This window comes from Mus caroli, unplaced genomic scaffold, assembly GCF_978045245.1.
Source record: "Mus caroli unplaced genomic scaffold, Mus_caroli_1 scaffold_8, whole genome shotgun sequence".
NCBI lineage: Eukaryota > Metazoa > Chordata > Mammalia > Rodentia > Muridae > Mus > Mus caroli.
In genome coordinates this window covers 124,944,539-124,956,911 of record NW_028227263.1, presented here as the reverse complement: position 1 = coordinate 124,956,911, position 12,373 = coordinate 124,944,539, and the positions used below count along the sequence as shown (strand labels likewise).

The following is a 12,373-nucleotide window of genomic DNA, read 5'->3' as shown; positions in this document are numbered from 1 at the left end:
GAAGAAAGGGTTTACCTGGCATCAGAGAAAGCCAAGGCATGAATTTGACAGGAGAAATTAAAGTAGAAACCATGGTTCCAGCTGATGATAAGATGTAACCATAGGAATATGGATTGCACTAACCATGACACGTAGAAATATAGTTTGCACCGTGACAATTTACTCACATCTGCAGTTAGCCAGGGCTGCTGGCCCACGCCTGTAATTCCTGTTACTCGGGAGGCTGAGGCAGGAAGGGGCTGAGGCTCAGCACCATCTACATAGTGTGCTGGCCAAATTAGGGAGACACTACCTTGTAAGAGTAAAGAGGAAGGCTAGGGGTGTAGCTCGGTGGGAGAGCATCCGCCTAGCATGCCCTAGTGAAGCCCTGGCTTGAGTGCCCACTACCAGGCAAATCAGGGACATGTGCAGCCCAGAGGCTTTAGTGTGTGCACAGAATTTATTTTAAACACAGAGTATCACTCTTGTGGACCAGGCTGGCCGTGAACTCTTAGAGATCCACATTCCTCTGCCTCCCAAGTCCTGGCATTATAAACACGTGTGCCATCATGCCCAGTTACAATGATTTATTGTTTATTTTTTGTTTACTTATTTACATCCAAAATGCCACCTCCCCTCCGGGGCTCCCCCCTCAGAGTCTCTCCCCCATCCCCCATCCCCTTTTCCTCTGAGAGGGTCCACCCCTCAGGTATCCCCGACCTTGTTGCATCAAGTCTCTGCAAGATTAGGCACATCCTCTCCCACTGAGGCCAAACAAGGCAGCCCTGTTGGGGAATGGATCCCATGGGCAGGCTACATTGGGGGACCCACATGGAGACTGAGCTACATATGTGCTAGGGCCTCAGTCCAGCCCGTCTATGCTATTTGCTTGGTGGCTCAGTCTCTGACAGCTCCCAGAGGTCCAAGTTATTTTTCTGTTTGTTTGTTTGTTTCTTTTCTTTCTTTCTTTCTTTTTAATTTTTGTTTGTGCTCATTAAGTTTTGTTTCATTTTATTTCCTTTTGAGATGAGGGTTCACTATGTAGCCCAGGCTACCCTTGAGCTCATGAGCCAACCACTGAAGTTCCTGAATGTTAGGATTACAGTCATCTGCCACTCTTGGCTTCCAAAAGAAATCCTTCAAAACATTTTTCTACACTCATCAGGGGAAAGTGTGTGTGTGCTTGTACTGGCGTTGGTTCTCTCCTTCCACCACGTGGGTCCCAGGGGTGGGACTCAGCTCCTCAGGCTCAGTGACAAATCCACTGACCCTCCAAAGAAACCTTGATCCCCTTAGCCGTTGCCCCCAATCCCTCCCCCAGCTAATTCCTTTCCTTCTCCCTAAGCCATCACTAGTCGTCTGTGTCTACAGATTTTCCTGTTCTGGACACTTTAGAAATGCTTAAGTAATAGAATATAAAATCAATCAGGGTGTGGTGGTGTAAACCTACAATCCCAGAACTCAGGAAGAGGCAGGAGGATCAGAAATCCTTAGCTACATAGTGAGTTCCAGGACAGCCTGGACTATATGAAACCACGCCTTTTCAAACAAAACAAACCTAAAGAGCTGGAGAGATGGCTGAACAGTTAAGAGCAGTGGCTGCTTTTCTAGAGGACTCAGATTTGATTCCCAGCACCCACATGGCTATTCACAGCCATCTGTGACAACAGTCCCAGGGGATCTGATGCCGCCTTCTGACCTCTGCAGGCACCAGGGCATGCACATGGTACTCATATATACATGAAAGCAAAATACCCACACACATAAAATATCAATATATTTTAAAGTAGAAGATTCTGTGGCCAGCCAGAGCTACCATTGAATTCTAGGATATTTCTACTATTCCTGCGAGCAGTCACCCCAAGCCCTGCCTCCCATCCCTGGCATCCACTAACCTACTTTTCCTTTGATGTGAGGTGAGAAGCATGCGAAGGCCATAGCAGAAAAAGTGCCCCCCCCCATTGCTCTCCATTTCACTGACTTTAGGATGTCTTACCAAAGCCGGCAGCTCAGTGGCTAGGACGACTGTCCAGGAAGTTCCTGGGGTCTGTCAGTCGGCCTCAGTGCTAGGATTGCAGCACACATAGCCATGTCTGGCTTTTTACGTAAGTGCTGGAAATTCAAACATACCTCCTTCGGCCTAGACAGTTGGCTCAGCTCTTCAGAGCTCAGTCTCTGTTCTGGAGGACCTGGGTTCAGTTCCTAGCACCCGCCTGGCATCTATCAGCTGCCTCCAACACCAGTTCAATATCCCAGTACTAGAAAGTAATGATGTTATCACAGTTCACACCCAGACTCCACAAAGCAATAAAGCTAGAGTGATTCCCCAGACTATTTTTGGTTTGGAGCTTTTTTTTAAAAAAATTAAGTATTACAGTGCAGGCTAGGCTAGCCCAGAACTCACTGTGTTGTGCAGTCTGGTCTTGAACTTACGATCTTCCAGCCTCAGCCTGAAGCCAGCCTGGGCTGAGAGGGGGGAGAAATGGAAGGAAAGAGGAGGAGAGAGAATTGTGTAAAGTAAGATTTGGAGTTTTGAGGGAGGTACTGGGAGGCGGGGGGCTAGGAGCCAGAGCTCACACAGGCAGAAGTTGGGAGGAATGGTGCAAGCTTGGGACAGTCACAAGATGGGCTTCCAGTAAGCCGACAGGACGTTATTCATAAACGTTTACCTGCCGTAGAAGAGGAGACATCGGAGGTCCCAGAGATATGGGCCAGGCTTTCTGAGGGACCGTTTCTGACAAAGTTTTCCCCGAGACAGGGTCTTGCTTATGCATTATGTATATTATTATATATGTGTGTGTGTATAAATATATACACAGAGAGAGAGAGAGCGCTCAGGCTGACCTCAAATTTGACATCCTTCTACCTCCACCCAGTAGGATGCTTGGAATGCAATCATGGAACACACTACGCCCCGCCAAGTATTTCCAAATTTTCTTTTAGGAACTAGTAAGGCTGTCATGGCGTTCATCAGAGGACCGCAGTGGGCCTGCTGATGGACCCTAGAGGAAAGACAAAACAAAAAACAAACAAACAAAAAACGCTGAAGTGATTTGAGACGGCTGCGCGCCCCGTTCTCCCCCGCGCAGACTCTGTCCCTTTCTCCCCCCCTCCCCACGCAGGCCAAGCTCATCGTCCCCAACAGCACGGCAGGACTGATCATCGGTAAGGGAGGAGCGACCGTGAAGGCGGTGATGGAACAGTCCGGCGCGTGGGTGCAGCTGTCGCAGAAGCCCGAGGGCATCAACCTGCAAGAGCGCGTGGTGACCGTGAGCGGCGAGCCGGAGCAGGTGCACAAGGCCGTGAGCGCCATCGTGCAGAAGGTACAGGAAGACCCGCAGAGCAGCAGCTGCCTCAACATCAGCTACGCCAACGTGGCGGGGCCCGTGGCCAACTCCAACCCCACCGGCTCGCCCTACGCCAGCCCGGCCGACGTGCTGCCCGCCGCGGCCGCCGCCTCTGCCGCCGCCGCCTCGGGTCTGCTAGGCCCCGCGGGGCTGGCGGGCGTGGGCGCCTTCCCCGCCGCGCTGCCCGCCTTCTCGGGCACCGACCTGCTGGCCATCAGTACGGCGCTCAACACGTTGGCCAGCTACGGCTACAACACCAACTCGCTCAGCCTGGGCCTCAACTCGGCCGCCGCCTCCGGCGTCCTGGCCGCCGTAGCCGCAGGCGCCAACCCCGCCGCCGCCGCAGCAGCCAACCTCCTGGCGTCCTACGCGGGGGACGCCGGGGCGGGGCCGGGGGCGGGGGCAGCACCGCCACCGCCACCGCCCCCCGGAGCGCTGGGTTCCTTCGCTCTGGCCGCCGCTGCCAATGGCTACCTCGGTGCGGGCGCGGGGGGCGCGGCTGGAGCGGGGGGCGCGCCCCTGGTGGCCGCCGCGGCTGCGGCCGGGGCTGCCGGCGGCTTCCTGACGGCCGAGAAGCTGGCGGCCGAGAGCGCCAAGGAGCTGGTGGAGATCGCGGTGCCCGAGAACCTGGTGGGGGCCATCCTGGGCAAAGGGGGCAAGACGCTGGTGGAGTACCAGGAGCTGACGGGCGCGCGCATCCAGATCTCCAAGAAGGGCGAGTTCCTGCCCGGCACGCGGAACCGGCGGGTCACCATCACGGGCAGCCCCGCGGCCACGCAAGCCGCTCAATACCTCATCAGCCAGCGGGTCACCTACGAGCAGGGGGTGAGGGCTTCAAACCCACAGAAAGTGGGATGAGGCCTGTGGTGTGCGTCCCCACCCCCTCCCGCTCCTCTTCCCTCCTCTTCCTCCTCTCCCAACTCCCGCCAGACTTCAGCTTGGTGTGACTCCTGCTTGGCTTGGGATGGGGCTGGGGTAGGCCTGGCTGCACCCTCCCTTCTGGTAGTCATAGGCAGGATTGAGTGACGGCTGAGGAGGGGGCTTTTGAGCCCCCTCCCCAGCCTTGAATTGACCCCCCTCCTCCCTCCCTCCCTGTGCTTGACTGGGCCTGACCCACCTCTCCCGGGGTCCAGGTCTATGTGATATCTGTATATATTGCATTTTGTTGATTTTAATAGAAAACAAAGCGTTATTTTCTCTTTCTTTCCCTCCTTTTTTTTTCTTTTTAACTTTTTCTTCTTCTTTTTTTTTGATAAGGACCCCCCCTCTCCTTTATAAGATTTTTTGTTGTTGTTGTTAACATATGGGAGGAGGGGAGGGAGCCTTCAGGTCACCTGGAATGAGGTGCCTCTCCCAAACACAACATCCTGCCTCTCTGATTGCAGTTCCAGAACCTGGGGAAGAGACCCAAGTAGGAGTAGAGGTAGCCACCCAGGAGTCAGAGCTGAAGTGAGGGGTTTCAAACATAGACGCTCACCCCGGTCCGAGCCCCCAGGATCCCCACATTTCCTCAGCTCCTCTCTCCCCCTGCAGTATTCCCTGGAATGGAAGTGTAACTTTCTTCGTTGAGCAGAGATATTCCTGCTGGGAATGACTCCAGCTCTGGGATGCTTCAGGTCCTGTGAGCCACACTGTTGTGAGAGGCCCAGAAGCAGCTGGCTGTAGCTTCTTAGGGCTCTTCCTAGAGGAACAAGGGTCCCTGTTGTGATGTCACTGAATCAAGTATTTACCGGGTGCTTCCAGTAACTCCCTATGATGTCATAGGAAATATTTCCTCAGAGGCTGCTTCCGGTACTGGTTAGAGAAATCGGTACTGGTTAGAGAAAATCATTTCCTGTGAGGTCCCAACAAAAGGCCTCAAAGGTCACTTCTGTGATGGCAGAGGCATGTACTTCCTGTGGAATCTCGAGGTCACTTCCAATGGCATCATAGGGATGATGTTGCTTCCGGTGTTGGACAGTGGCCAGTCCCTAAGATCCCCCCCCTCCCTCTACACTCCTCTTTGGTGGGTGTTGGCCCTGGGTGAGGGGGAATCCTTAGGAAGAAATGAGACTTGGGTTTAACATGGAAGATTCTAAGGGGGGAAAAAAAAATCCTGTCAGGGTTATCTCTGTCCAGACACGCTATCTGTGAACTTGCCTTGACAGGCACGAATGGGAGACGAAGCTAGTGAAATATGAATGATTGCTAAAGATCCCCCCTTCCCCACCCCTGCCTTTTGTGTGCATGCCTGTGTCTACGTGGTTTCATTTCATTGATGGATGAGCCAAATGTATGGTGGCTCTGTCAGGCCAGTATGATCTGGTGTAGAGTTCAGTGAGCCTTGCAAAGTTTAGGGTATCTCGGGCTGAAATGCCTTGCGCGGTCTGCCAAATTTGAAGCTTGGCGGCTTCCAGGGAGCTGGTGTATGTTGACGATCTTGATCGGTCAGAAATGTTCCGGTGTGCTCAGCCTTATTAGACTCAGAGGAGCTAGGAGATTCTCTGGAAGTAGGACAAACCAGGCTACCCTGGGAGTTGTCTTGGGAGTGGCTCACTTGGCATGGTGGCTCTGGTCAGCTCTGAAGAGTCAGGGCCTGAAAAACCTATAGACTAGGATTGCTGAGACATCCCCCTGTCCCCTAACATCGCCTCCTCTCTGTTGGAGAGCACCTTCAATTTCCTCCAACCCCAAGCAGGGTCCTCAGAGCCCTGGCTCCATCATCAGCATCTCTGGGGGAGGGACACCCCATGCCCGCTCCCTCCTCCATCCATTCCTAGGTCTTCCAGACCCTGCTCTTCTCCATGGCTTTGGGGATATCTGGCCTCCTTGTTTCTATCCCTACAAAGGAGCTGGGAGGAGAGAGACCACCCAGATGATGCCTACTACAGCCCTCAAGCCTGGGAGGGCCCCTACCCCGTGCTAGAGAGCCACCCCAAAATCAAAATGTGAAAATCCCTAGAAAGCAATAGCCTTCGAGGTACCTCGCACTGACTCCCCTTCCCCCAGCCCTTCCACAGGAATGGGAGGCTATGGCTTGAGCACTGGGGTGACTTTTTTTCCACGTCCTCATCTCCCCAGTGAGGGGCAGGCCCCATTTCCTTGACACGCCCCCATCTCCCACCTCCTATCGCTGCTGCCCCTTTATCCCTAATCTCCACCCTGAGCCCAGATGGAGATTTTAGTGCCAAAACAATTCTTGATACCACTTTGTACATATCTTCTACAGTTGGGGCTGCTGAGATTGGAGGTGGGGGCCGGCCCACAGGGCCATTGCTCCCCTCCACCTCTTAAATGACCTTACAGTATTTCATGTAGCTCCACCTGCATGTGGGTAGTAAAGTATCTAGCTGGAATCCCCCCCCCGCGCCCGTAAAACCCTCAGGCCCCATGAGGAGGGGAAGGAATAGGGGTGAAGCAATGTCCAGGATGGGTAGGTGGGATAAAGACACTATTTGTAAATCATCTGTGCCCTCTCTTGGGCAGCCTGCTTTCCATAAGCCCATTGGCTGGAGTCTGGGTCCATTCCCTGTGTGACATGCCCGTGTTCTCAGGGATCCATTCCCCCACCAGCCAGGGCTATCTGAAAAGTAGTTTGCTAGCTTAGTAAGCTGGTCCACTCACCATGTTGGTGAGGAGTGGCACACCTCCCCACCCGCATAGTACCCTGGGAAATTCCATCATCTTCCCTATCCCTTGAAAATCCCTTCTGAAATCCAACCTCAGTCTTTCTGTGCTGTAGTTGGTCCAGAAGGGATACATAATGCAGGTCAGGGATGAGAATTACTTTTAAAATAATAGTAATAACAAAGCTCATTCCCCGCCCCTTCTGCCTGTTAGCCAATCAGATCGCAAAGGATCTGACCGGCCTCCTTGCATCCCACTCTTCAGCACCAGTAGGTGCTTAGTTAGTAAGTGTTGCCTGCATTGAACTGTCTCATCTGCCCTCCTGCTTCCGATACCCCCGCCCCCAGCATTCTCCTCTGCCTCCCTAAGGCCCACTGGGTTTTCCTCTTGTGGTTGCCCCTCCCCCACGGTTCTCTGTCCTGTCTCTACCTTTGTCTGTATTCTTCCCCTCCTGAATTCTCGACTCTCATTTCCCCTTTAAAAGCAAAAAGTGCCAAACTTCCTCGGAACTGAGCCGATCTGGGGTGGGGGGATGAGGATCTTAGATGGAGGGAGGAAACCGCCTCTCTTAGAGGGGGGGGCCTTAAGAGGCAAAGAAAACACTTTAGGATGCTGAGCTAAATTGGATCCCCTTCCTCGTTCCTCTCACCCTGAGTTTTTTCTTAGAATCTTTATAAGAAAAAAAGAAAAAGAAAAAAAAAAACATTTTCAACTAACCCCTACTTTTTTGGATTCCTCTCCCCCAAATTCCACCAGCCAAGGAGAACCCCCTTTGCCTTTTTCTGGGCAAATCCATTGAAACTGGGGATGGAGAGACAGACTCCACCCTCTTTTGCTAGCCCAACGGGGTGGTTGCTGGGGAGGGACCTCAAAGCATTTATGACAAGAGGGGTTCGAAAGTGCCAAATTTCACCTTCTTCATCCTGTCTTGGGCAGGGCTCTGAGCCAGCCTGCCCGGTCATCAGCTTTGCCCTCTCCCAGCCATCTCTCCGTGGGCGGGAAAATTTTGCCGCAATAATTAGCAGGGCAGGGATCGGAAGGCAGGGATTTTGCAGTCTCTGTCTGTACTGGACTTGGAGGTGGGAATTATGGGAGCGTGGCAAGAGTCTTTAAAATGGTTGGGGACCTATACTCGGAATATTACGGTACCACTTGTTTTCCCACGGTATTTTTTTTTTTCTCTCCACTCTTGACCAACCAAATCCCTTGGAATATCGGACCTCCGTTCCCACCTCAGTTCTGTTTCTTCAGCCCGTCCCTGTGGCCAGCACCATCCTTATTACTTAATGGCTAGCTGGTCTCCAGCTACTTGAAAAAGGAGGTTCTCCCTTGCATGGACTCTTGCTGTTTCGAGTCTAACAGGTTAATTTGCAAAAGCGCTCACCAGAGCAGCGGTGAAGGTGGCGATCTAGGCGTCCAGGATGCTCCACTAGGTTGTACACCTGTCGGACAGCCAGACAGGCCTTCTGCCCAGGGCATCAGCCCCAAGCGCCATCCGGAATTGAGGCCGGCGTCGTCAAAGCCTGAACTGGTTGTCACCATGGGGGAGCACAGAATCGCAATACCCTGGTCGGGCGGGGGGGGGGGGCAGAGAAGCCTGGTTTACGCTTTGTGGAGTGTGGACACCGAGCCTTGCGGTCCGAGCCCTCTCTCCACCACAGTCAGCGGTCTCGATGCCCCAGCTGGTGTGTCCGTTCCATCGGGTCCCCAAGGCTATCACCGGAGGCATAGACAACCTCCCGCTTAGTGGCAGGAGGGAGGGAAAGTCTCTGGAGGGTGGTGGTGGTGAAGACTGCTGGTTTTTAACCCTTCTCAGACAGTCTAGGACACTGGTCTCCTTAGAATTAATATAGGGAGACCCTCCTCCTTCCTCCCTTCCCCCCTCCCCCTCCCACCCCCCACAAAACCACCAACCTCTCATCTTCTAAGTGACTCCATCACCACCGGCCACCACGGGAACCTGCGGCCTCATTGCTCCAGCCCGCCCCACTCGACCGTCAGACTCGCTCCATCGAACTCTTTTAATTAACCCTTTCTGTGTTCATCCCACGGAAAACCTGTGTGTCTGGCAGGGAGGCCGGGGGGTGGATGCTAAGGGCAGTTGCTACCTTCCCTCCATCTCCTCCCAGCGCCCATGCCTCCCCATGCCATGCCCCAATCCCTATCCCTCACCCCTTAGGATCCGCCTCCCCTGGGGGCACAGGGATCTTCTAGAAATACCTTTGCAGTTTGGCTTTGCAAAGGCCGGCCTAGGGGGCGTGGCCTCCCCATCGGAGCGCTCACTCTGTCCTCCCCGTTGCCCCCACCCACTCCCCACGCCTTCATTGTAAATAGTCACTTTTGTACTTGGTTTGAGCCAGGCGACGTGGGGAGTCTCTCTCTCTCTCTCTCTCTCTCTCTCTCTCTCTCTCTCTCTCTCTCTCTCTCTCTCTCTCTCTTATTTGTGTTGGCATCTCAATTCCTGGAGGCATGGTCCACATCCCGGTTCGATTTGGGAGAAACCCAAGGTGTGCCCCGCCAAAATGTTAAGGATCTCGAGAGAACAGTATTAACTCGATAGAACAGTATTAACTGGTGGGGTGCACAGGTCCTCCGACCGGGAGGAGGGAGAGGAAGCCTTTGTTCTTGAGATCCTGTGAAATGGGTTCGTCCTCCGAGCTCTCTGAAGAACCTTGGTGGAGCTGAGAATTGAATCTCTCCTCTGCTTCCTCTGTTGGAGGCTGGCTCAAAAACAATGGCTTTGGGATGGGGCAGTCTTTGGAGAATTGACTGCTGAATTCTTCCTGGGACCTGAAGCTAACCTCTGGTAGGCTTGTTTTCTTGCAAAGAGGTAGATGAACATCCCTCTCCAACCATTAGAGGAAAGGTCCAAGCCCCGTGGCTGGCCCTGCCTGCTGCCACTCTGCCGCATTATAGTTTGCGGGTGGGATGGGCAGTGAAGTGGCCATGCCTCCAGTTTCTCCATTCAAACCCCTCTTAACTGATTTCCTTCCATCCTCTTTGACCAGCGCCGCCGCCCACTTCCTCTCTGCCACCTCCAGAAGCTCTTGGCTGGGGTCACCGCACTCTCTTCCCTATCCCCCCATCGCCATGCCTGGGCCATGCCCACATCTCCCACCCACCCACTCACCCACCCCCAGTGTCCGTTGTGTGACCTAGTGCACCATGTATTAGCTTCCATGGACCCCCCCCCACCTACCCACTCCCCGCTCCCACCACACCCCTCCCCCACCCCTTCTCCCTCGGCGACTTCACCTTTTTTTGCCGCGATAAACGTCATCTCAGCATCTGTGTCTAATGTTGTCTTTTTTGCTTGGCATCACACACGCCTTCTTAACCCATCCCCTTCCCTCTCCCTCCTCCCTGACACCTCCACCCTCATCCTCAACTCTTTTCCCCTTTGTCCCCCATCCCCCACCCAGGGCTCTGGGCATTTAAGGGAGGGGGGACCTTTAAGGATGGTCTCAGAGGAGGGAGGGGTGTGTTCTCTGATTTGGGCGAACAAATGAGAGTAAGCATGGCCAAAGAAAGTAAGTGTTTCAAGGCTGAACTTGTCCATCCAATATCCAATCCTGGGAACCAGGGTCACCAGCAGCCACACATACACAGAACCCACAGACAGCTCCTGGACACCCGTGTCCACAGGGAGCAGCTCCTCGACTCCAGTAGCACCAGAATAGCCCCGGGGCCAGGTGCTTGGAGCGATGCAAGACCCCACCTCAGACCCCTGAGATTTTGCCCGTCTGAGCCACCAACCTTGCCAACTGTAGAATGAAAAGGTTTTTTTTTAAATGTTATTTCTACATCAATTGTTTATGCTTGAATTTAATACATCATTCACTTTTTAAAGGGTTTATTAAGCACCTATGTGTAAGGCACTGTTCTAAGTGCCAAAGTTAGAAAATGAACTAAACAGACCCAAACATGTCTGCCTTCAGGGAATGTGTGTTCTACTGGAATCCAAATTCTTTCTTAACCTAAAGCCTGGCACACAACACACACACACACAGAACACATCTGGGGGTTTCAGCCATCAGCCAGAGGGGTAAGTCTGGCAAACAGAGAACCAGTTCCCAACCCCTGAACAGCATTTGCGTGGGAAACTCTGGCTTGAGAAAATCCAAGATGGCACCAGGCGTGGCAGTGCAGGTTTGTCATCACAGCACAGGAAGAGAAAGGGGAGAGGATTGAATAGCAAGAGCTGGAAGTCAGCTTGGGGATTCCTGAGGGCTGGTGGCCAACCTGAGCCGTAGCTAATGAGTTCCCAGCCGGGCTGAGTTACATAGCAAGACCCAGTCTCAAAAAAGCTAAAGAAAAAGAAGAAAAGAAACCCAAGATAGGGTCTGGTTGCTATCGCAAGCAAGCCTCCATGGGCATGGGGTAGCCACAGCCAATTCCCAACATGCACTGCTCCTTTGTGTTAACTGCCTCTCCCCCTGGATGGGTTGAAAGATGCAGCCCCGGAGAAGATGCTTAACAAAAATGACCTGCATTTTAAAAGTTAACCATGAAGCTCGGCAGGTGAGGTGCCAAACAAGGAAACCTGACATGGAGACAGATTGTTGGAAGTGTGTAGGCTGCATGTTCTACAGGGGGTAGAGATGGGGGATACGGCCCAGAACACCTCCTATCCTCTCTGGGTCTGAGTCTCCACAAATAGAAAGCATCCTTCATAGGTGTACTTACCTTCTGGAATATCCTATAAGGATGTGTCAATCACTTCATCAGCGTCTAACAACACTGCTTAACAGGCAGTGGTTACCTGGAAGCTCCCCAGCTATAAAAAGCAAAAACCAAGAGAGGAGAGGGTGGGAGGAGAGAGGCTGGAGACTCCGACAAAGTAAGAGATCCCGATGGGGCTGAAGAGAAGTGCAGACCTGAAAATGAGTATCAACTGCTTAAGGAGGTTTCATTCATGCATGTGTTTATCCATTCATCCCACAAATGTTTGTAACCAGAGTGCAATGGTACAGATTTATAATCTCAGCTACTTGGGAGGCTGAAAGAAGAGGTTTGGAAGAAAGCTCAAGGCTTGTCTGGGCTATAAAGCAAGTTTAAGAATGGCTTGAATGCTGGGCAGTGGTGGCACACACCTTTAAGCCCAGCACTTGGGAGGCAGAAGCAGGTGGACTTCTGAGTTCGAGGCCAACCTGGTCTACAGAGTGAGTTCCAGGACAGCCAGGGCTACAGAGAAACCCTGTCTTGGAAAAAAAAAAAAAAAAAGAAAGAAAGAAAGAAAGAAAGAAAGAAAGAAAGAAAGAAAGAAAGAAAGAAAAGAATGGCTTGAACAATTCAGTGAGAGCCTATTTCAAAATTATAAATACAAATTTGGCTGGTATATAACTTAGTGGTAGAGCCCCTGCCTAGAATCCCCCAGTGAGGGGCTGGGGGCGTGGCTCAGTGGTAGAGCCCCTGCCTAGAATCCCCCAGTGAGGGGCTGG

The 12,373-nt window shown here is 52.8% G+C and overlaps 1 protein-coding gene across 1 annotated transcript in view; it reads left to right on the top strand.

Annotated features, from left to right (window-relative positions):
- Nova2 (NOVA alternative splicing regulator 2) overlaps positions 1 to 8,487 on the top strand; it is a 38,044-nt gene extending 29,557 nt beyond the window's left edge. Inside the window, exon 4 of the mRNA XM_085842103.1 lies at positions 3,102 to 8,487. Coding sequence (XP_085698229.1) covers positions 3,102 to 4,184 — 1,083 coding nt within the window. The 3' untranslated portion in view covers positions 4,185 to 8,487. The remainder of the gene's footprint in view (positions 1 to 3,101) is intronic.
- The last annotated feature ends 3,886 nt before the right edge of the window (positions 8,488 to 12,373 follow it).